General features: G+C 47.9%; 1 protein-coding gene across 1 annotated transcript in view; it reads left to right on the forward strand.

Annotated features, from left to right (window-relative positions):
• ADAMTS16 (ADAM metallopeptidase with thrombospondin type 1 motif 16) overlaps window positions 1–22,351 on the forward strand; it is a 174,462-nt gene that overhangs the window by 1,013 nt on the left and 151,098 nt on the right. Inside the window, exons 2-7 of the mRNA XM_089908358.1 lie at window positions 619–760; window positions 3,437–3,489; window positions 3,863–3,950; window positions 5,073–5,109; window positions 18,312–18,820; window positions 18,923–19,281. Coding sequence (XP_089764484.1) covers window positions 619–760; window positions 3,437–3,489; window positions 3,863–3,950; window positions 5,073–5,109; window positions 18,312–18,820; window positions 18,923–19,281 — 1,188 coding nt within the window. The remainder of the gene's footprint in view (window positions 1–618; window positions 761–3,436; window positions 3,490–3,862; window positions 3,951–5,072; window positions 5,110–18,311; window positions 18,821–18,922; window positions 19,282–22,351) is intronic.

A 22,351-nucleotide genomic window follows, 5' to 3' on the forward strand; every position in this document is an offset into this window, starting at 1 on the left:
CCCGCATCGTAGGTGCCTTAGCGATGGAAGCTGGAAATAAGCAGCCGGATCCTTTGGGGTCGCTCACTCTCTAGGGTGCCCCTCCCTCCTCCTGGGGTGGCATCTGCTCAGGAGTCTAGGAGCCACTGTGCAAGGCAGACCCCTCCCTGCACTGAGTTCCTGAAGGAACCGGCAGGGAACCCCTTCTTCTCTGGACTCCTGGGCTTCTTGGGCATCCCTATTTCTCCTATGACCCGGGCAGCTTTGACTGCAACGTGTCTCATGAAACCAGCCCAACTAGAGGTGAAGTTCCCTCCTGCCCCACCGGCCACTAGGCCACCCCCTCCGGCTTCCCCACTAACCAGGAAAGGTCCTTATCCCCTTCCAAGGTGTAGGAACTCTTCTTGATAAAATTCTGGATCCTCCCTGCTAGAGGATTATAACAAAGTCCAGGCTGAAGCCTCTGTGTTCTGCTTTTAAATGATTACAGCCTAGGTTTCAGGTTCTGAGAAAAACCCTTTTCTCCCCCAAGAACTTGGCTCTCGTCTTTAACACAGGGCTCTGGTGGCCACTGTCCCCAGAATGCCCTTTCAATGCTCACTCGAAACATCACTGCTCAGCGTGTGTGTCATGTTTCAGGTCCCAATGTGCACGGTCCACTAAGCCGGCACTTTTCAGCTCCAAGGCCTGGATGGTCCCAACCAATTCGTTCAGAATTCCTGTGTCTGCCCACCGGGCCTGGAGGTGATCGGCAGAGGCTGACCACCAACGTCCACCCCTGGTAAGGCTCTCAAATTCCTGCGGCTCCCAGCCAGTGCCACCAAGTTTTCCCTCAGGGGCCGGAGTCCAGACCTCAGGGGTGTGGCCGACCCTCCCTGGCTAGCCACCTCCTCCCCAGCCCCTCGCCTCTTAGGTCCCTCCTGGTGCTGAGACAGCTTACAGAGAGCATCCTGGTGTGCTCTGTGCCCTCTTGGGGTTCCCTTTTCCAGAGTCGATTTCCTGTTCTGTCCCTTAGTGGGGTGGGCCCTGTCCCTGTTGGAGGGACAGAACAGCCTCTGAGGATGGCTGTGCAAGTGTGAGTGTGCGTTGGACTCTCCATATAAGTAAGAATAAATCCCCACTGTGACCCCTCATCTGCACCCACCTACTCTACAGAAAACCTAACTTTGGATCTCCAGCTGTCTCCCTCTGAGACCCAAGCTTGGGAGGAGAAAGGATGACCCAGGGGATGTTCCCCTAAAGCTCCAGGTTCTGTGTGTGGCCGACAGCACTCCGGTATGCAGACGTCAGTGAGCAGCCCAGCGGGCCCCTAACCTCCTGTGAGCCCTGCGGGGACGTGACTCAGGCTCTGCTGGCCTCACAGGTGTGCCCTTGGCTCTAACCCAGTGTGGGTCACATGCAGTACTGTCAGATGGCCCCGCCACCGTCCTTTGCCTGAACAAGGCAGACAGGGAATCTACAGAAGCAGGTGTTGGGACGGGAATTACACTCCTTTAAAAAACACTTGTGGGGCTTCCCTGGTGGCACAGTGGTTGAGAGTCTGCCTGCCGATACAGGGGACATGGGTTCGTGCCCCGGTCCAGGAAGATCCCACATGCCGTGGAGTGGCTGTGCCCATGAGCCACGGCCACTGAGCCTGCGCATCTGGAGCCTGTGCACCACAACGGGAGAGGCCACAACAGTGAGAGGCCCGCATGACGCAAAAAAAAAAAACAAAAAACAAAAAACACTTGTGCCCTGCTAAACCACAGGTAATACAAAGGCTAAAGAAAACACATTTAGCACTCACGGCTTGTAGCAGGCTGAATAATGGCCCCAAAGATTTCTACTCCTAACCCCTGGAACCTGTGAATGTTACCTTGCAAGGGTAAGGTCTTTGCAGATGTGATGAAGTTATGGATCTTGAAATGGGGAGATGATCCTGGATTATTCAGATGGGCCCTAAAGGCAAACACTGATGCCCTTAAAAGAGGGGGAAGTGAGGGATTTGACTAAACATGGAAGAAGAAAAGGCCATGCGACCAGAGGCCAACAGTGGAGGGATTTCAGTCCAGTGAACCTGACTTTGGATTTGTGGCCTCCAGAACTGTGAGAGGACGAATGTGTGTTGTTCTAGGTCACCCAGCTGGTCCTTTGTTACAGCAGCAACAGGAAACTTATCCACTGCTCTGATAGCTTGCCACCAGCCCAGAGAGGGACAGCTACTCCCCCATAGCCACAAATCCAGGAATCCCAGAGACAGGACCCCAGCCTGGCGGTCTGGTCCCTGAGCCCCCTGTCACCTGGTGTCTGGTGCAGGCATAGGGGAGGTACTGGGCAGGAGGCCCCAGCCTCCTTGTGAATGGCATTCAGTGCTACAGGAGCAAGCTGTGAGGACACTTACCTCCTATAAGGCCGTGACCCATCCATGGGCTCAAGAAACACACATACCCCTCCCTGCACCGGGACACGGTCTTCCACTGACTCTGGATTCACTGATCACTTCTGCACAGAGAAAGGCCTGGCACACAGTAAGGGCTCAGGAGATGCTGGTGAATGAATGAATCACAAATTGTTATACTTTCCGGCTTCCGCTTGCAGGCAGGTGGGAGACTGGGTGAGCGAATGCATCCACGGGAACTGGGGCCTCGTGCCATTATAGGGCCAGAGATGCAGCCTGGACAACACAGCAAACTCCCCGTCCCCCCAGGGCTGCAACCTCTCCTTCTCTGAGGAGGTTGGAACCCCAGCCTTGGGGGAAAAACCCCTTCCACGTTGCTCCTTCCTCGGCCCTAAGGTGCCACACGGAGTCCTCTTTACACCTGCAGCCACTCCATCATGCTTCCACAGCTCCTTATATTACTCTCCTCCTGTTCAAATCACTGTGTACTTTCCATCTCATGATCGAATCCTGCCAGATAGGAAGGAAATCTAATTAAAGGACTGCCTGACCTGTGTCAGAGTCCTCCTGGGGACAGTGGCCTCGGGGAGACCGGAGGAGAGATGGGGCACATCTGGAAATGGCTTCAAGCGGTGGACACAGACCTGTCCATTGCTCTCCAGGGGCAGCCACACCTCTGATGGCTGCCACCCTCATCTGAAATTGACCAAATTGGGAGAACCAAAGCTGTGTGTTGCTGGGTAACCTGATGACCTATTCCTCGTATCTATAAGGAGGACAGGTGTGTACAAAACACACCCAGCTTCTCTCCACCCCTCCCTCTTCCTGCCCTGGGGAGGAGGGACAGCTCATCTACACGGTGACCTGGGGAGGAATCACTGCCATAGTCAAACCGCTGCTTCACGTCCTCGCCTGGGAAGCCACTCCCCGTGCTGCTCCTTGTGATAAGGATGGGGTGGGGAGGGGACGGGGCAGCGCCAGCGCTGCCCTCCTATGCCCGTCCCTGTGCAGAAAAATGATTCTCACATCCCTACTACAGCCACTGCAGTGATTTGCGTAGCCACCTCCCACTTGCAGGGGTTTTATGCAGCTCTGCATGTTAAAGAAGGTGCAGGCATTCTTGTTTGCAGGTGAGATAAAGAGAAAGAGCCTAGGGTGGGAGGGCTGCCATGGGAACTCCAGGAGGTGAGGGCTCACCTACAGACCTGGGCCACCTGGACTCCAGCACGTCAGGGAATTTGCCAGACAGCCCTGATCTATTGCACCATCTCTGCAGGCACACCTGGGGAGGACACTTCCTCTCCCTTGCCTTCGACTTCTGAGACACGTTCTAGCAACTTGAATATTCATGAAAACCTGCATGTCTGAGACCAGTGTGACCCTTCCCCAGGTCATGCTGTGAAGAGTAGGACAATACATTTAGATTTGTCTAGAGTTCAAACTACTAGATGCCTTTCAGGCTAGATTGTGTCCCTACTAATTCCTGAACCTGACCCCTGGCAGCGTCCACAGCCTCTGAGCCGCCCCCTTACCTGCCTCCCAAGATGCTCCAGAGACAAGGCAGTTCCCGCACCTCCGAGCTGGTGCAAGGGCAAGTACTGGGTGGTTCAAGGTCACACTTCCTGAGGCCCCTAGTCAGGCTTGTGCCAGAGAACACATCTGCAGTCCTGCAGGCTGTGGCAGGCAGGGCACGTGGCTAAATTTCAAGGCTGAGAGAGGGTGGAGGATGCAGGACTGAGTGGAGATGCAGGCCTGGAGCTAGGGGTGTCAGACGAGGGTGTCCTGTAGACCGCCGTCCACCTGGCACCACTGCAGAGGGTGCTCAGAGGTCTGGCCACGCATGTCCCCAGGACATGGCTGGAATGAAGCCCCTGAAGAATGGCGTGCTCTCTGGACATGAGAGATGTCATTGAGAAGTGAGGGACGCGGTTGTCAAGAATATGCATGAAGTTACTGCCTCTTGTGAGCTCTGCCCAGGGGAACTCCTCTGACCTGGACTGACAGGTCTGCTCTTCAATGTGTGGCCATCCTGTGGGGCCAGGTGGCAGCCTGCTTGCTCACTCCCAGGCAGTGGCAGGATCACCTGTAAAATGCACACCCAGTCTGGAAGGCTGCAGGGGGGAGAGGGAAAAATCAGGTCCCCATCTAAGCACCTTAGTTACTGTCAATAAATGGATTTTTTTTGATACAGAAAAGATTGCAACACTCATTGTTAAGTGGCATGAAGGAGAAACAATGGGGGGACAGGGGAGTTAAAGTCCCCGGGATCAAGGACATGCACGTTCTCCTCTGTCTCCTCAAGCTCACAAAATCAGATTACCTGGCATGCGGCTGGCGGGTGAGGGCTGGAATGAACCCAGGGGCCATGGGGAGGTGCCTGGGGCTCAGGCAGGCTTGTGAGCCAGGCTGGACCTCATCATCTGGTAGTGATTGTTTGTGGGAGTCAGAGAGGACCTGGGCAGAGTGCAAAGAGAGGGATGAAGGAGGCTGTGTAGGGGCTGCTTCTGAGGATCCTGACCTGTCCAGGGTCAGGAACCATGGGGGTCGGCTGAGGGTTAGGGCAGGTGGCTTACACTTGAGCCTGGGAGTCACACGCAGGTCAGAAGCGTGGTATTTTGGATGGTGGTCATGTGTGCAGGGACTGGAGACCAATTAAAGGATCTGGGTGAGACCCCAGACACCCTTCACGCGTTGTTCTTCCAACTTCCTTCAGCTACGAGCTACGAGCTGCCATAACGGAGTTCAGTTTGGTAGGTTTCTCCCCCGTAAAGACAGTCTCTCTCTGTTTACTGCCTCTCTCTTAACCCAAAGCTCATCACATGCACATTTCTTTCACTTTAGAGCAAACTCTAGGACATACAGAGGAACCTACTGTGCCTACTTTCCATGGGCTCCTAAGGAAGGTAAACCCGAACTGGCCGGGAAAGTGTGACCAAGTACACGTCCAGATCCTTATAAACATAATGGGTTCACAGAACTGGGCAGGAATTCGTGACAACTGCACCCATGCTATTGTGTACTCTGTTATTCGGTGCCACATTTGTGGGTGAATCTAGGGAGGGAGATTTTATTATGGAATTGCAAACCTATCTTATCATATGACTATGAGTCCCCAGCTTGTTGGCACTTGTATCAAAAAACGCACATGGGGGTTTCCCTGGTGGCGCAGTGGTTGAGAGTCCGCCTGCCGATGCAGGGGACATGGGTTTGTGCCCCGGTCCGGGAGGATCCCACATGCCGCGGAGCGGCTGGGCCCGTGAGCCATGGCTGCTGAGCCTGCGCGTCCAGAGCCTGTGCTCCACAACGGGAGGGGCCACAACAGTGAGAGGCCCGCGTACCACAAAAAAAAAAACAAAAAACTGCACATGGTGCTCAGATCAGGAGGCATACAACAGGAGGAGAAGTCACTAAGTGTAGGGGATGCCCAACTGCTGCTTCCTCAAAATCTCACAGCATCTCAAAGGGCAGAAACTCTCCCTTTCATAACTATCATCTCCACCTGGCCACTGGGCTCTCTTGTTAAATCTGCCCTGTGCTCTGATCTTCCGATGGGCCTTTGCTCTTAGCATCTGCCTCTGTGCTCTTCGTTCCAGCCCTACAGCCTGTCTTGGCTTTGCCAGGTTTCTCTGAATTGATCTGATGTCCGCGTGGCCCAGCTCTGAGCTCTGGTGTCCCCTTGCCAGGTGACCCCTGAGGTCTACCAGCCGCTGAGCTTCCCTGGTTTAGATCCTTTCCTGGAATCTGATCAACCTTTCCTCTCCTGTCTAGCCCGGAAGCATGACAAAGAAGAAGCCCAAATCCTTTAAAATATATGGGCAGATTTTGAATTGAGAGGCTTAAATCCGCTTCGTGTTCTAAAACACAAAGTTTCAGATTCTCCTCTCTGTGCTCGCTGCCGAGTGTATGGAGGAGAGAAAGGACACAGAGATTAAATGTCCACAGTTTATAAGCATTCCACCTGGGAAGACAACTTCTTCCATGCCAGCTGCTCCGTCTCTGGGCAGAAAAATAATGTCATTCTTCCAACAATTTGCATGCTGAAATATATACAGAAGGCTTGTACTTTCCGCCTATCACTGGGGCAGAGTTCGGAGATTTTCAGGACAGGCTGGAAGATACCAGCTCTTCTTTGACTATTCAGAAGGGAGAGAATAATGGGTTTTCCTGAGAACTATAAAAGGTAAAAGGAAACTTGAAAGTAGATCTGTTCCACCATCCAGGTTACTAACAGGCATTGAACCCTATGGCGTGCTTGGCCCCTCTGGGTGGGAGAGATAGCAGTGAGCATGGCATTCCAGAGGAAAGGTGATCAATAAGCAAGCCACCTGGCAAACAGAGGCTGTGGTACCAGGCGAAGGAAGAGGAAGAAGAGAATAAAGCCAGGTGAGCAGATAGAACGTGATTATCTGTTCTGAGAAAGGTGTTTGTGAGCAAACCTTCTGACATGGAAAGATAGGAAAACATGAGAACGGTGTTTCCCACGACTGATCAACAGTGCTTTTTTTCTACAAAGTGACTTTTCAGTGTCTAATCCCATGTCTGTCCCTGCTAAGAGGGGCCTGTCAAATGTTTGAGGCAGTTTGAAAAAGCACAATCTACATTTCCATTGATTTAACTGGGCTTAATTATTATATATTGAGTTTATTTTTGAATCCCAAATTGTGCTGAAGGATGCTATCAGATTTGTGTGCTTATCACACTCTATGTGGCTTAAAGACATTTCAGAGACATTAGCCAAATTCATCGGTCCTTTTGAGGAAACAGGTAGAGAAAGTTAGAGAATGAGAAGCTTTTACTTGAATTACTAAGAAGTAACAATTGTGAACTCAAATTTCCCCAAAGATATTGTTTAGTTACTTTTGTACCTTAGTGATTTTACAGACCCACAGCTAGTTTTGTTCATAAAAGCAACCTTAATAAAGTAATGATAAATACTCTGGTTTCTGTCTGTAAATTAGTGTCACGTGGTTACTGATTTGGAATTATGTAATTTGGGAACTTGCATTTTTTCATCTCATGAAGATAGAATGAGACAACTGAAATAAAATTGCTCAATAACAGAATCATGATGTTAATTAGTTGTCCAAGGCATGGTTTCCCATTTGAATCTGACCCAGGGCATTAAGCACAGTACAAACTGTGGTGTTTGCAACATTGTAGATGAGATTCTTTTTCTCTGAAAATTATCCATACTTTTCTCTTTTGCAAAGATAAAAACTGGGTTCTCTTCCTCCCTAATTTGTGTGAGTCTGAGGGGCAGTTTTTCCAGTTATCCAAGTCTTTACAAATGAGATGTGATATGGGAAAAACAAATCCAATTTGTCACATCAGATTGGCTGTGCTGTTCTTGGTCTTGGGTCTGCAGAAACGCTGAACTCTATTCAAGAGATGCAATCTTTATTCTGGAAGGATCACTGCAACTATTTCCCATGTAAATCAACTGGATTTGGAAGCAAGACTTAAAGCAAAGGAAATGATATTCATGTTGAATTTGGTCTTTACTGATCTGATACTGCCAACTATTTTTTTCTTTTGTTTTATTTTTTTCAAAATAATATTCATTATTTTTCATTTACATGCATTAAAATTCATTTAAATTAAAGTACTATTAAAATTACACATCAATTTCTACATTCCAGGCATTGTTCTAAGTTCTTTATAAATATTAACTTTGTCCTCATATCAACCTTCTGGAGTAGGTTCTGGTTTTATCATATCCATTACACAGATGGGAAAATAAAGTTTCATGTAGGATAGGAAATGCACTCCGGGATTCTCCATTTTATTATTCTTACCTGAAAAATATTTTAAGTCTATATTAATTTAATATTTAATTCATTATATCAATTTTCCTTTGCAGTATGTATGCACTTTTAAGAGTATGTGATTGAGTTTTAGGTCCATAACAAAATCTAAGATTTTGTTTTATAATAAGCAAATTTAATGTATTGTGTGTGTTGATATAATTTTTTTACATCTTCTGTTGTCACACCTATATTTTCTTATTTTCATTTTTCTGTTGTTATTCTCTGGGTTTTTTCCATGTACTCAAAATCTCTTTACTTTTCTCTTCCCATGTATTCTCTTTATTTTTACAACCACTATTTACTTTTAACTTTTCAAAAGGATTTTAGCTTAATTCTCTGATATTCAAAGTCATGAAGAAAGCAGTATATGTTAATACTACCAGTAGAATAGAATTTTTATCCATCTTATTTTGTCAGACATACATATGCGGATACACTTTATTTTTCCATAATGGTCTTTGTCATTTTGTAAAGTAAGCAGTTACCTAAGCTCTCTATTTACCTATTTTAATGGTAAACTCTACTCATGTAATATCATATCTCCCAAATAATAAATACATAAGTATCTAGATCTTTTCAAAGCTGAAAACAATCTATACACTTATGATGTTCCAGGCAAAATTAATGACAAAATGCACAGCCAGCCACATCTTGAAAAAAACATAAGGACAAAGACACGTGATGATTCTATGAGGATCCAGGCTGAAGAGCCCAACAGGTCACCAAGAAAATAAGACTGAATTTGCCTCTGGACCTCTCCTCTGCCAAAGCAAATGCCAGATCACAGCGTGCCATGCTTGAAAGAAAAACTGCACCGTGGTTTGGACATTCTATCCAAGTCAACTTTGTCATAAGGTGGGGAACAGGAATACCTTGTCAAATGTGCACTATTTGCTCCTGGTATCCCTCCCCAAAGATAGTCTGACTTGAGTTCAATTCTTCCGTCGTCTTCCTTGAGGACACTTGCTCCATGTTGTTCGCCTCCAGTCCTTGTGGTATCAGGGGGACAAAGAGGGGTGCAGGGATTCTGTGCCGTGTGTTTAGATTATTTCATGGAGCCCTCACACATATGCAAGCCGCTGCTGTCACTCTGGTTGCTATGTAAGAAAACTGAGTCCCAGAGCCGAGGTCAGCTGGAAAGAGGCTGAAGGAGCATCTTAACAGGCTGGTAAGGACAGAGGGCAATTCTCGGCATGGGAGGAAGGAGAGGAGACAGCCCCTGTTAGGGCTGCAATCAGGAATTTACTGAAGGATCCCCAGCATGATTAATATTGAAAGATAAAGGGAATGGGGGGGGGGAAGGAGGATGACATTAGGGAAGAACAAAACTGACTTTTACAGAAGGGAAATGAGCAAGAAGAGAGATGGGGTGGTGAGATGTTTGCTGCAGATGCCTCACTCCAAGTGGCCCAGGTCAGGCACGGAGATGACAGACACGGGTCCATGGGTGGATCCTGGACCCCTCTCTGGCTGCACGGCGCACTTGGTATCTACTCCTCCTGTGCTGCTCTCCAGAACATTCAAGGGTGGCGGACTGATGTTCCCTGCTCTGTGATGTGGAAAATGCAGAGGTGGCAAGTGGCATCCAGGAGCCTTCAAAGCAATTCAGAGCCTTTTACTATCACTTGAATCAATGAATTTAAAAAAGGATTGGATATGGTATGTCTACTTCATTTCATTGCTCTAGTAATCCTTATTTTTTTTATTAGAATATAAAATTTGTATTTGTGTGTCTGCTACAGTTTGAGAAGAGAAAAAGTGACTCATCACCTCATACTGTTTGAAAAGCCATGTTCTGGTTAACTTTCCTTTCTGTTTGTGTCTCCTCAAGACTCAGGTTGCTATGATTTTTCCTAAATTTAATGTGAATGACCTCCCAGTTACTGTCATGCTTCATTGTCACAGTGACACAGTCCACACACAGGGCATGTTAAACAACAAGAAATTCCTTGGAATAAGAGTAATTCTGAACTATATTCTCCTTCCCACACCTGTGAAAGGGGATACTCCTCTCCATCTCCTTCCACGTTGAAGGAAGCTCTGGGAAGCACAGCCTTCCTGACTCTCCACTCCCTCTGCACTCAATGCTTCCCAGGAGGAGGAGAGACATAGGTCTGGTGATTTTGGAAGAGCAGATGGGTGCCATAATCTCTCCCTTCCTCTTCCCTCTTGAGAGCTGCCAGACCTCCAAGGGCACGTGCCCTTAATTTTGTTTGTCCCCATGGCATTGTGTAGGTGCTGCCCCTTTCAAAAGGGCTGGAAGGCCAAAACTTTGGGGGGGGGAAATAAATTTAATGTCTGGGAATGTTGACAATTACAAAATAGACCTCATTTGTGGGAGCAGTATGTACTTGTAAGGAGGGTTTGGGTGGACTTCGGGTTTGTATTATAATATTTGGTGGGTTTGGAGGCCTTTCAGGCTAGGCGGATGTTTTTGTGAGGCCATTCTATTTCTTCCACCAGTGCCAACTCATGTTTTACTGATCAAGCGAGAACAAGAGGTGCCAAGCTTCAGGCTCCTTCCTACTTAGAATTTGGGAGGTGGCTGCAGCTCTAGGGATATTTTTCCCAGATCCACAGAACATGAAAAGGAAGAGCTGAGCCGGAGGCAAAGGTGGGAGGTGCTGGGTCAAGGTGTAGACCCAGAATGTGTGCACCCTGCAAGGGCAGCCCTGCCTAGCAAACGTGGCCAAGGCAAGAATTCTGTTCTAATTGTTTCTACCTCAGGAAGACTGGCGGGAAGATTCCAGGATGCAAACCAGGGAGATGCCTTCTGGAAGCAGGATCCAGGAGACCACTGAGAAGCACAGAGGCAGCCCTGAGAGCCTTCATCAGTGATTCTTTTCCAGATGGAATTCATTCTAGTGTCTTTTCTTGCCTCCCAGATTCTCCTTGAACTTTATAGCCTCTGTCAAGTCAAAACACTACAGATATTCCCTTACTCAACACTTTCTGCTCATCATGATTTCATTTTTTAAAATTGTTTTACAGTCATGATGGTTAGTGGTGAATGAAAACAATCAGGTCAACATAATGGGCATTTCATTAAGTTAAAGCCATTCAATTTAGACAGAAGTCTTAATTCTGAGATAACACACTTACCATATTTCATCTTACCTTAGGAAAATGAAAGGCTGGCAACCCCATGGTGGGTTTCTTTTAGAATTTTCATTTGGAAGTTTTACTAACCCATAAAATCTAACACTCTGCCCTACGTTCACTATTGTCTGTCCTATTCACAGAAGTTCTTACTTAGAATAACTTGATTACTCTCAACTTGTTTTCATTTGTGTGCATTGTCTAATTCCAGCTTCTGCCAATCCTATTTCTTAAATAAACTTAACATCAGTCCATTTTTCCACAACCCCATTGTCACTGTGCTTGTCAAGGCCACCATCATTTCTCACCTGTTTTCTGATAAATTAGCCCATATTGGTCTCTCTCCACAGTGTTGGCATCTACCATCTATTTCCTGATTCTGATCCTGCGACTCTCTACGCAAACTCCTTCAAAAGTACACCATGACCCTTCTCATTCAGAGGGTCCATTCAGAAAAAGCAAACGAGCAGCATGCAGGAGGATGGTGTGAAGAAGAGGCTGGGACATGTGAGGTGAATTCCAGAGGCAGAGACGGAAAAAGTGGCAGCAGCAAAACATTGGATATGAAAACTTTTATGTTCTAGAATGATTCAGAGTACTGGGGAGACATCACGGCAGTAAAGCAGAGGTACACTTGCTGAAAGCTTGTTAGAGGTGGGAGTCAGAGAAGAACCAGCTGTACTTGTAGGAAGAGGATCACGGGTGACAGTGATGGCTAGAGGTGAGGGCACAGGTGATCCTATCAGCCTGGCTGCACACAACCCTGAGTGGCGGACAGCTCCCACTTGTGGATACACAGAGATCAAAGACATGACTGAAGCAGAACACAAAAGGCCCTGCACAGCAGTGGAAGGGAAACAGCATTTGGGAAACTCAGAGGTAGAGTGTCTATGTGGAAATGACCTCCCTTAGGAGTCAGAAGAAAGTTTCAACTCTAGTTTCCCCCTATCCAAGGAGAAACCTGCCTTCTCTAAAACAAAAACACAAAATCATGAAGAAATATGAGATCAACATGGAAGTAAAAAATATAGAGAATAATTTGCTCATTTAACAAATACTTATTGGTCATGAAAAAAATTATGCAGTAATGAATTATAAACATAGCAAGTGGAACAAGTTAAAAGTAGAAGCAGCACCCTGAAAAAAATCAAAAAGTAAACTTTAACACATTTCACATAATACAGGAAATAGAAGAGAAAGATCAAATTGATGTCAGAAGATAGTCAACAAAGCATGTGGATGACTGGTTTGTGCATCAGATGGGACAGAATTGGGACTTGGAGGGGTGTCAGGTAACCTCTGAGCTGGGATACCATGGGACCAGGAGTCTAACACTAATGATGGGAGAGAGGGTAAGGAGGAGGTTGGGAAGGTACTCTATAATGTTAAATATATGTTGAGGTGATAAGACACAATCCCAATTTAAGAAGCATTAAATTGGGAAAAATGGATTTCACAACTGAGGAAATGCAGATAAGAATAAAAAGTCTACTGATCAAAACTTGGGGGGAATTTACCCTACAAGTTTAGATAGGAAAAACCAATATATCTACTTTAACAGTATAATGATGTGTTGGCAAAATCATTCCAAAGAAGCCCACATTAATAGATGTACCCCTAAAAATATCTCAAGCCTAAAATTACAGAAAAATAAGAGGTAACATCATCATTCACACAGCCTCCTTTACTTCTTCATAAAATGCAACCTCTCTTGAAAGTACTAGTTCAAAGTTTGTCTTTTCCCTGAGTTATAAGTTCAGTGAAAAAAGAAGCTCCATGATGGATTCTCAGTAAGTAGATAACTATTCACAACTAATCATGAGTAATGAGTGGCTAATTATAACAGGAAGGGGCAAAAGAAGCTGTTCTAAAATGATTGAAAATCTTGATGAAGTTAACTATTTTCTAGGAACACATAAATTGAAACATTGCTTCAAGAAGTAGGAGGAAAACAGAATAGTCCATGAACAACAAAACACATTGAATAATTAGGCAAAAAGTTCCCTCCAGAACATAAATCAGACCCCAATAATTTTATAAGTGTGTATTTTCAGATCTTGGAGGCATAGATAATTGCTATTTACTTGAAATGCTCATTTGGAAATTTTTCTGGTTAATTTTACGAAGTTGCCAAAGACCAAACACTAAACCTGAAAAGGAGGTCTGCACATGTGCATTTCCTCACCTCCGCTTCGCTCCATCCCTGAGGGAGGGACTCCTGCCCCAGGGTTACAGGACAGTCAGACACAGGACGCCCAGTCCGGGCAGGTGAGATGGGCAGCATTTATCAGCCATTCCTACTCACAGCCCTGGGAGGAGGACACCGCACACCACGTGGGGCCCCATCAGGAACAGAGTCGACAATCAGGGCTGTGGGGAGGCAGGTGTCATAGCATCCACAGGGTGGGCTGTCCCCGGGTCCCAAGGGGGATCATAATTGGATTGTTTGAATGAGTCATGCACTGGCCTGGAACTGAAACCCACTACTCAGGTAAGCAGGCCCCCTTCCTCCCCAGTGCCTCTGCTTCCCAAAGAGCTACAACCCACCCATTTTCTTTCTCTCTAGAATTTTTCTTAGAATTAAATATAACAATAACATTTTATTAAATATAAAAATAACAATATACACATTACTTGATAACTTACTTTAAATGATAGGTGGATGGATGAACATGCACACATGCACACACGCTCAAACCAGACTATCATTACACTCACAGACGTGTGCACACCCACTCTGGCTCACACACACAGACACATATAAAACATTTCTAGGTGGGATCACTTCCATGGCAGCAAGCTATCCCAGAGACTGGACACACCCTAGCCACACAGGCATCTCCCTCTGATGAACACTTGGGAGTACCCCAGCTGTCGCCCTCCCATACCCCCCTCCCTAGGGAGCAGGTGGTGAGATTCACCGACCTCGCTCCATCTCAGCCTGGGTTGCTTACAGAATCCTCTGGGAAGATTTTACAAACACAGATGTCCAGTCACCACCACACACCCATGATACTTCCCTGGTGGTGGGGCCTGGGAATCAGGAGGTCTGCAGCCTCTAGAGATTCTGTAGGCAGAGCAGATGGAGGACCACTGCCCTACGAGCCTTCTCAGGGCCAGGGTTCTATGGGCCTCCACAGAGAAGTCCACTGGGAGGGGAACACTGCAGGTGATGGGGAGAGCAGCAGGCTTGTTCCAGGTGGCATGAGATGGAATGTCTTCCCTTGATGAGGGGCTAAACCTCTGTGCTCATAGGTCTCCTGGGTGCACAAGGAGGACAGTGGCAATCAGGCCCCCTCCCCAAGGTGGCACAGGGCAACTGAGAAGAACTATCTCCCCCACGAGCTCAAAGATGTCCACCTGTGCCTCGCCCACTGTCCCGGACCCTCGGCTGAAAGGCCCCTGGTGGGATTCTTTGAGCTCCTCCAGCTGCTGGATTCAGTTGTTATCTTGTTACTTGGACCTTGGGATGGAAAGAGGGCCACGCCTGGATGCTCATGTTAGAATTTCAACTTGACATTCCTTCCTGGTCCATAGAGAACTTACTGATTGTACTAGTTCTGGGGCTGCTATTACAAAGCACACAGACTGGGCAGCTTAAACAGCAGAAACGTATTGTCTCATGGTTATCAGGCCTGCAGTCCCAGATCTAGGTGTCCACAGGGTTGGTTCCTTCTGAGACTGTGAGGGAGATTCCATTCCATGATCTTTCCCCTGGCTTCTGGTGGTTTTCTAGCCATCTTTGGCATTCCTTGGCATGTAAAGGCATCACCCAATCCTTGCCTTCCATGTTCACATGGCATTCTCCCTGTGTGTATGCCTGATCCACAATTCACTCAGCACTCATGAGCAAACCCAGCTAAGATCAGCAAGCCTGGTCTGCACCACTAGGTAACCAACCAGCATATAGTCCTTGAGCAAAAAGAAATGGTTCTCATTTTAAGTTATGGGGTGTTTTCTTGTGTAGGGATAGCTAGCAGATATACCCACCTTCAACACCGATTTTACCTGTGGAATCATTAGAAGCAAATATGTTTAGCAGAAGCCGGTGTAATTCTGGACCAGACGACACAAGGGAACAAATGCTGAGTCTTATTAATCAAGGTTTCCAAGTGGTGGATCTTCTGGCACTGGTTACCTTACGAACAGCTTCAGCACTGGGGGGGATCAGGGACCTCACTGCAGGAGGGGGTGTCAATTACCAACAATACTAATAACAAACAGTTAATGAATACTAATGATTATAATACATCTATCATATTATTTTAATACTAAGTGATTATATTTTATATAATGATAGAAAGTATTATTATTATTTGAGATAAATTTCTATGTGTTTAACAGGAAAGAGCTTACACAAGCCAGATTTTGAATTCAGGAATCCACTATTGTTTGTCCTCCTTGGTTCCCAATTTTCCTTTCTTCCTTTTCCTAAGAAAAGTCAAGTCTCAACGTGGAGGAACCCAGGTTCTAGAGTGTAGCCAGGAACAGAACCAGCATCAGAATCAGCGAGCTGATTGCTGTCTGGTTAGGTCTGAGGCATCTGGGGCCACAGATTGAGGGCGTGTAACCCTGTTGGCCCTGGGAGCTGAGGGGCTCAGGTTCAGCCAGGACCATACGGGATGTCAAGGAAACACAGGGGCTGTGTTATGCCTAGCCAACAAGTTCGGAAGAGCATTCTTCCAGGATGGCCTGATTCCTAAAGTTGTACTAAGTCAGGCTTCATGGCAAGTTCTAAGTTTCACAGAATCCATAAGACACATTGCCCTGTCCTAACCTTTCCCTTTAGGAATTCAAATTTTCTTGCATCAAAAATTTCCTTTTTTTGTTTCTTAATATGCTATTTTTCACACTGTAGAGGTATTCTTTCCACTTTTAAGCCTGTCAACCACTTTTTGGGAAACTGTTATGGGGCCTGGCCCAGTCCGACCTCCCATGGGTCAGGGAACAGTGCTCTTACCCCACTCACCTGGGAAGCCGAGGGCAAGTCCAGGTTGTCACCTGTGCCTATGACCCACCAGCAATAGATGGGAGAGTCCTACAACCCCCTCCTTGGGTTACATTCATTTGATAGACTGGCTCACAGAACTCAGGGAAACATTTTACTTACCAGATTACTTGTTTATTACAAAAGGATATAACTCAGGAACAGCCATATGAAACAGATACTTAGGGCAGGTATGGGGAAGGGTGTGGGGTTTCCATGCCCTCTCCAGGCACCACTCTCCCCTAAACTCCACCTGTTCACCAACCTGGAAGCTCTGAGTCTGGTCCTTTTGGGTTTTTATGGAGGCTTCATTACATAGGCCTGCTTGATTAAATCATTGATCAACCTCCAACTGATTCAACCTCCAGCCCCTCTTCCCTACCTGGAGGTCAGGGGATGGCAATGAAAGTTCCAACCCTCTAATAACACGGTTGGGTCCCTTGGCAACTGGTCTCAATTTTGGTGCAAAGTCAGCTCATTAACATAACAAAATACACCTTTATTGCTCTCTGCACTCAGGAAATTCCAAGTTTGGAGAGCTCTGTGCTAGATATTGGAGGAAGACCAAATATATACATCTTATTATAAATCACAAATGGGTTCCACGTGTTCTATGGCCGTTATATACCTTGTCCACCAGTTTCCTTCACCTCAGCCCGCAACCTGTCCCCCGGGCTGGAGTTTGCCCTCTATCTGAGTCACTCAGAGCACTGAATTCAGTGAACAGCTAAAAAAACTGGAAAACGTTCATCCCTGTAAAGGATATTGTTTCTTTCTTCACAATGGAAAGATTCATTTTGGTTGTATTCAAAAAGGGAAAAAACATTCCTCAAAGTGAACCCTTTTATACCAGCTATCCTTCTTTCATTTCATCTGTTGAACTTATAAAAAGAGAGCCCCTGGGTGTCCTCATGTGATCGTAAGTAAGAGTTGGAAAATCTGATCCCCTTGCAGGCCACATTCAACACAATCAGAGATAATTAGAGACCCTCGTTTACCAAGCATGCAACGCCCTGAACTCAGGACACAAGGACCCTCTGCCTACTGCAGAACCTTTGCCAGCCTCCAGTCTGGCGGACACTAATCAGGAGCTGTGTGCCTGTGCGTGTGGAGCAGGGAGGGGGTTCTAAGGCCACACACACCCCCAGGCAAGCCTTTATGGAAAAATTTCTCCCACTTTTGAAGAGTGTTTTCAAGGAAACAAATATGACAGAGAGATGGAGCAGAAGGCCCTGTGCAGCCAGAGGGTCCCACTGTCCCTGCCCAGGCTGCCTGGTGCTGCAGGGCTGCCAGAAGCAAGCGGCACCTACAGGTTCAGGGCGAGCTGGGCAAAGGAGGCCTGAGACCGCTGCCACCAGTTTCCTCTCCATCCTTTACAAAATGTGCAAAACCGGCCAAGCTGGGCTAAACTGAATAGGAAGGACTCTGGAACCATGAAGCAGGAGCCCAGACTCCTCGGACCTGCAGGAGGGAAGAGGTCAAGGAGGCCAGGAACAGTCAGTGGAGCAGAGTGGTCTCAGGCGGGACACGTGCCTGAGAACACGCACTGGCACACGTGTGCACTCAAGCTCCAGCGCACACACATGCACGGGGCGGGGGGGACGTGCAAGCCGACACTGATGCGCATTCGCCTACACCCAGCTCATATACGTCCGTGCTCACACTGGAACGCGTGCACGTGCGTTCACACACACATGCCGTCAACAGGTGTAGAACACGAGCTGGGCTTGTAGCCGGGCCGGTGGACGCGCCTCTGCTGCGCCCTCAGACTCCTGGAGCTAGTAGCACAACGGCGCAGTCCCCGACCTGGGCCGGGACCAACCCGCGACCGCAAAGCCTCCGCGATCAATGGCTACACCTAGGCCCCCAGCAGCCCCGGCGCAGGCCAGTCAGCTGCTGCCCAGACCCCAGGGCCAGGAGCGCAGCTACATCCCAGGAGGACGAAGCTTCCTCGACCCCCCCTCGTCTCCCATCACTTCGCAGACTCGAGAGAAAAGCACATTCGTGTATACTCAGATCTGCGCATCCCTAAGGAAGTCCGGGCACCCCTGCTTCGCAGCTGATCTCCCCACGGGGCGGGAGGGCGGACCCAGCGGGACCCAGGCGCCGTTCTGCCGCATTCCGGCGGGCGGCAGGTGTCCGGCCATTGGATGCGCCGCTCCGGCCCTCGGGAGTGGGGATCGGGGCGCAGCGCGGCGAGATGCCAGCCAGTGTAGCCGTGCGTGGACTGCAGGTCCGGAGAACAGAGCGGGTGGCCCGACCTGCTGACGCCGCCGACCCTCGCTCGCCGTCCCCTCTCCACCCGCGTGCCCCCGGGACGGACGGCAAGGTGCCGACCGCGGGCCAGCGAACGCCCGGGTTCTCCCCGGTCCTCCTCCCCTCGAGCCTCACCCCGCTGCCCTCTCCCGCGCCTCTGTCGCCCCCCTCCTTTCTCCCCTCGCTTCGTCGCCCTCCCCTCCCCTGCCCTCGCCCTCCCCCTCCCCCGCTCTCCCACGGTGCGGGCGGGTTCTCCGCCACCGCCCCGCCGCCGCGGCCGCCACTCCGCCCCCAGCGCGGCGCGGAGCCGCAGTAATAACCCCGGCGCGGGCGGCGCAGTGACTGCGGGCATCGTCCTGCGCGCCGGTCGGGCTGGTCCTCGGTGCCCGCTTGCACGGTCGCGGGGCTGGGTAGCATCCGCGGCCCCGGGCCCCTGCGAGCGCCCCTGGATGGAGCCGTGCGTCCTCCCCGCGGGGGCGCAGCACCGGCTGCGGGCGCAGGGCGCGCAGGGCAGCCCGGCCATGCTGGCCCCCGGCTGCGCGGCGCTCTGCCTGCTGCTGCTGGCTCAGGTGGGTGTGCAGGTGAGTCCCCGACTGCGGGGGCAGGGTCCCCAGAAGCTCCCCTCGCGCAGCCCCCGTCTCACCGAGGTGTCGCCGCTGTTTTCCAGCAGGCACCTGCGTGCGCCGTGGGACCCACAGCGGCCTCGCCGGGGAGCCCGAGCGTCCGGCGTCCTCCTGGCCCCGCGGAGTGGCCGGGCTGGGTGGAAAAGGGCGGTAAGTGCGCGAGGGGGGTTCGAATCCTTGCAGTGCAGCAGCTTGCAAACCCTCTAAGGCTAGTTTACCAGGCTCTGCAAATGTTCATAACTCTGGGAATTCTCTGTAAGGTGCTGCCGTGCTTCTTTCCAACCGTAAGAGCGAGCGCCTCTGAGTCAACTTTCACCAATATTTATATTGTTTCCCTGTAAAACAGAAATGGCTTACCAGCGTTATTACCATAAACATTAGGGAAGAAGGCAAGGGAATGTATTTATTTAAAAAACAAAAAAACACACACACACAATTAAAGAAGGAGGAAATAATCTAGGAGTTGTATTAATGTATACACAGCAATTATAAAGAGCTTATTATGCCTTTCTCCATCCCCTCGTCCCCTCCCCCTCCTGTTCCCCCTCTGGCCTTTTAAAATGAACATCCTTCACTGTCAGAGCACGGGACAAAAAGACAGTCATTTTGCTCAGTATTTATCACCTTAGTTTCAAAAGGGAGGTCTTCAAGAGTTGGCAGAATGGGTAATTAGCGTTTTGTGACGTCACAAGCAATGTCCAAGTCCTGTGTCATGATTTGCCAAAAAACAAGTCTGATCTTTCTGCAGTGTGTGGTTTCCCTTTCACTGCTCACAAGCGGCATTTATCATTTCATGCCTCAGGGGATGGACCTCTCTGTCCTGAACTGCTTTTGGGTAAACCGGAAAGCAGGTGTGGAATGTCGGTAGCTACCGGGTTTTTAATCTGAACCCAGTCCACTGGCAGTTGCTAAATATGAGTACTCTGCATCAATTCCAACAATGCATTGCCATCTCAAATGTTATTAGTGACTTACAGAGGAAGAACTAGGTTTTATTATCCCAACCTATTTTCAGAAAACCTAGAAAATTTGAGTTAATAATCAAGAATTTCTGAGTGTAGTTTCTTCATATTGATAAAATTCCATAAAGACAATCATTTAATATATGCATTAATTATTGAAATTCTCTCCTCCCGAGGGCTGTATGAAGAGTCTATCAATAGTGATCAATCCGATGAATGCGGGAACATAGGAACTTTTCCGCGACCACCAGAGGGCGCTAGATGTAAATAATAGAAAACGTTTAAAAATTACTTGTCACTATGTATTAGCAAGAGAAAGTTATCTATTTAAAGCTCACTTCCTTGGTCTTGCCCTTGTCTTCTTTAATGTTTCTCTTACGATTCATTCTAGTATGTAGTTATTTATATTGTAGTTAGCTGTCTTCTTCCACTTAAAAAAAATTTTGTGAAAATTCTAGTTTTCTAAAATCATGAAAATTCCTGAAGGTCTCAGGAGAATTTTCAGAGTGTTTTCTAGTAGTTATGGGGTTTTCTGTGAGGTAAGAGCATTAGAGATAGAGAACCACTTCCAGGAGGAGAAGCCAAGACTTCCTGCCCGAGGGTGCCCTTCTCCTAGGGAGGAGCGTCCTGCAAGCTGGACTCCAGCCTGGCTGGCATGTGGCTGTAATCACCTGGCACCTCAGCTGGTTTCACAAGCCCAGCGTTCCCATGACAACCACTTAGCTCGCTTGGTCAGAACCTCAGGGGGAAGGTGGGAGCCATCATCGTTGAGGTTCTCGCCTAGTGGACATACCACTCCCTCATCCCTCACGGTGCAGGTGTTTTAGGTCTTTAATTACAAAAGGCTAAGTTGAGAGAGTGGGTTTCAGTGGAAAGCTTTCACACGACCAGAGAAAGACTCTTTATGCTCAGCAGTGTTACCTCTTTTGACCTAGGGTAGCAGATGTGGAATAGACTTTGTGTGATGCTGTGGTTAGTTTACTGTTGCATGTCTGGGTATCCCTTCACAACACAAAGGTGCCTTTGAAATAACTCTTTGGCCATAAAGTTTGTTTAACACATATTTCAACCTATGTTGCCAATGTTCCTGGGAGTCTGGAGTAATTATGCAATAAGATAGAGAACTCCATGTATTCTGTGAGGCAACAATAGATAACTTCATTGAGGTCAATTCTATTTTCAGACCTTCAGTACACCCATTTCATTTTGGTTGATTCAACATAGCTTTTCCCTAATAGGAGCCTCTAATGCTTTTCCTACAAATTTACCTTTGTCATAGTAATAGTGGGTCTTGTTAAGAGCAAACACATAGCACGAGTTTGTTAACTTTTAAAAATCTAGAGTGAATTAAGCTTCCAGGTCAAGAGTCAGAAGTTCTTTAGAACTTTGTTTCATTGGACATGAGAGATCTGTGTTTGTGTGTGTGAATCTAAAGTATATATTGATTTATATTCACACATTCATGTGACTTGAGATGGGGCAGTTTGGCCCATGGATCTGCTAGTAAATGTTTAACAACAGATTCTCCAGGCCTCTGATTTTGTAACATTTGCTGGTTCCCATGGGGTAAATACTCCCACCATGGCTGATTTCAAGCTGTGGATGTGAAGCCATTGAACACAGAGTTAGGACTTGATGTGCAAAATCTGTTCTCCGTAGCTGGTACCAGCAGCCCCTAGCATGCTCACAGGCGCTCCACACCTCATGCCCTCAGTTTGGAGCTGGAGTCTTCCTAGACTTGATGCTGTGGTCAAAACACCTTTTGAAATGAAGTAGATCAGGGTGCTGACTGAAGCAGCCATGTGTGAATTTCTCCTCCTTAGAAAAACCTGTGTAGGACCGAGGTCTTGTTTCAGGGATTCTCAAGGATCAGGAATCTCACTAAATTCTTTATTCTTGAAATCACAAGCCAGTAGTTTGGGGGATTACAATCTTAAAACATAAGCTCAAGAGTTAGTTTAAAATTGTCATTTTATAGCAATGATCTATTGCCTTCTGCATGGGGAGAAGCTATGCTTACTTTGTTCATTCATAGAATTCTTTAGCTATGACCCTTTTCACATTTATTTATACATAACCAACAGTGCATATCTGCACTAAGGACTGCTCTTTGATGAAATCAGGGTTTCTCTGCCTTGGCACTCTTGACCTTTTGTTATGGGAACCTGTTCTGTGCATGGAAGAATGTGTAGCAGCCTCCCTGGATTCACCCACTACATTCCCAAAGCACCACTATCCCCTGCCCTTTCGTGAAAACC

This window comes from Delphinapterus leucas, chromosome 3, assembly GCF_059928025.1.
Source record: "Delphinapterus leucas isolate spDelLeu-1000000601 "Yukka" chromosome 3, BTC_Dleu_Yukka2, whole genome shotgun sequence".
NCBI classification, from domain to species: domain Eukaryota; kingdom Metazoa; phylum Chordata; class Mammalia; order Artiodactyla; family Monodontidae; genus Delphinapterus; species Delphinapterus leucas.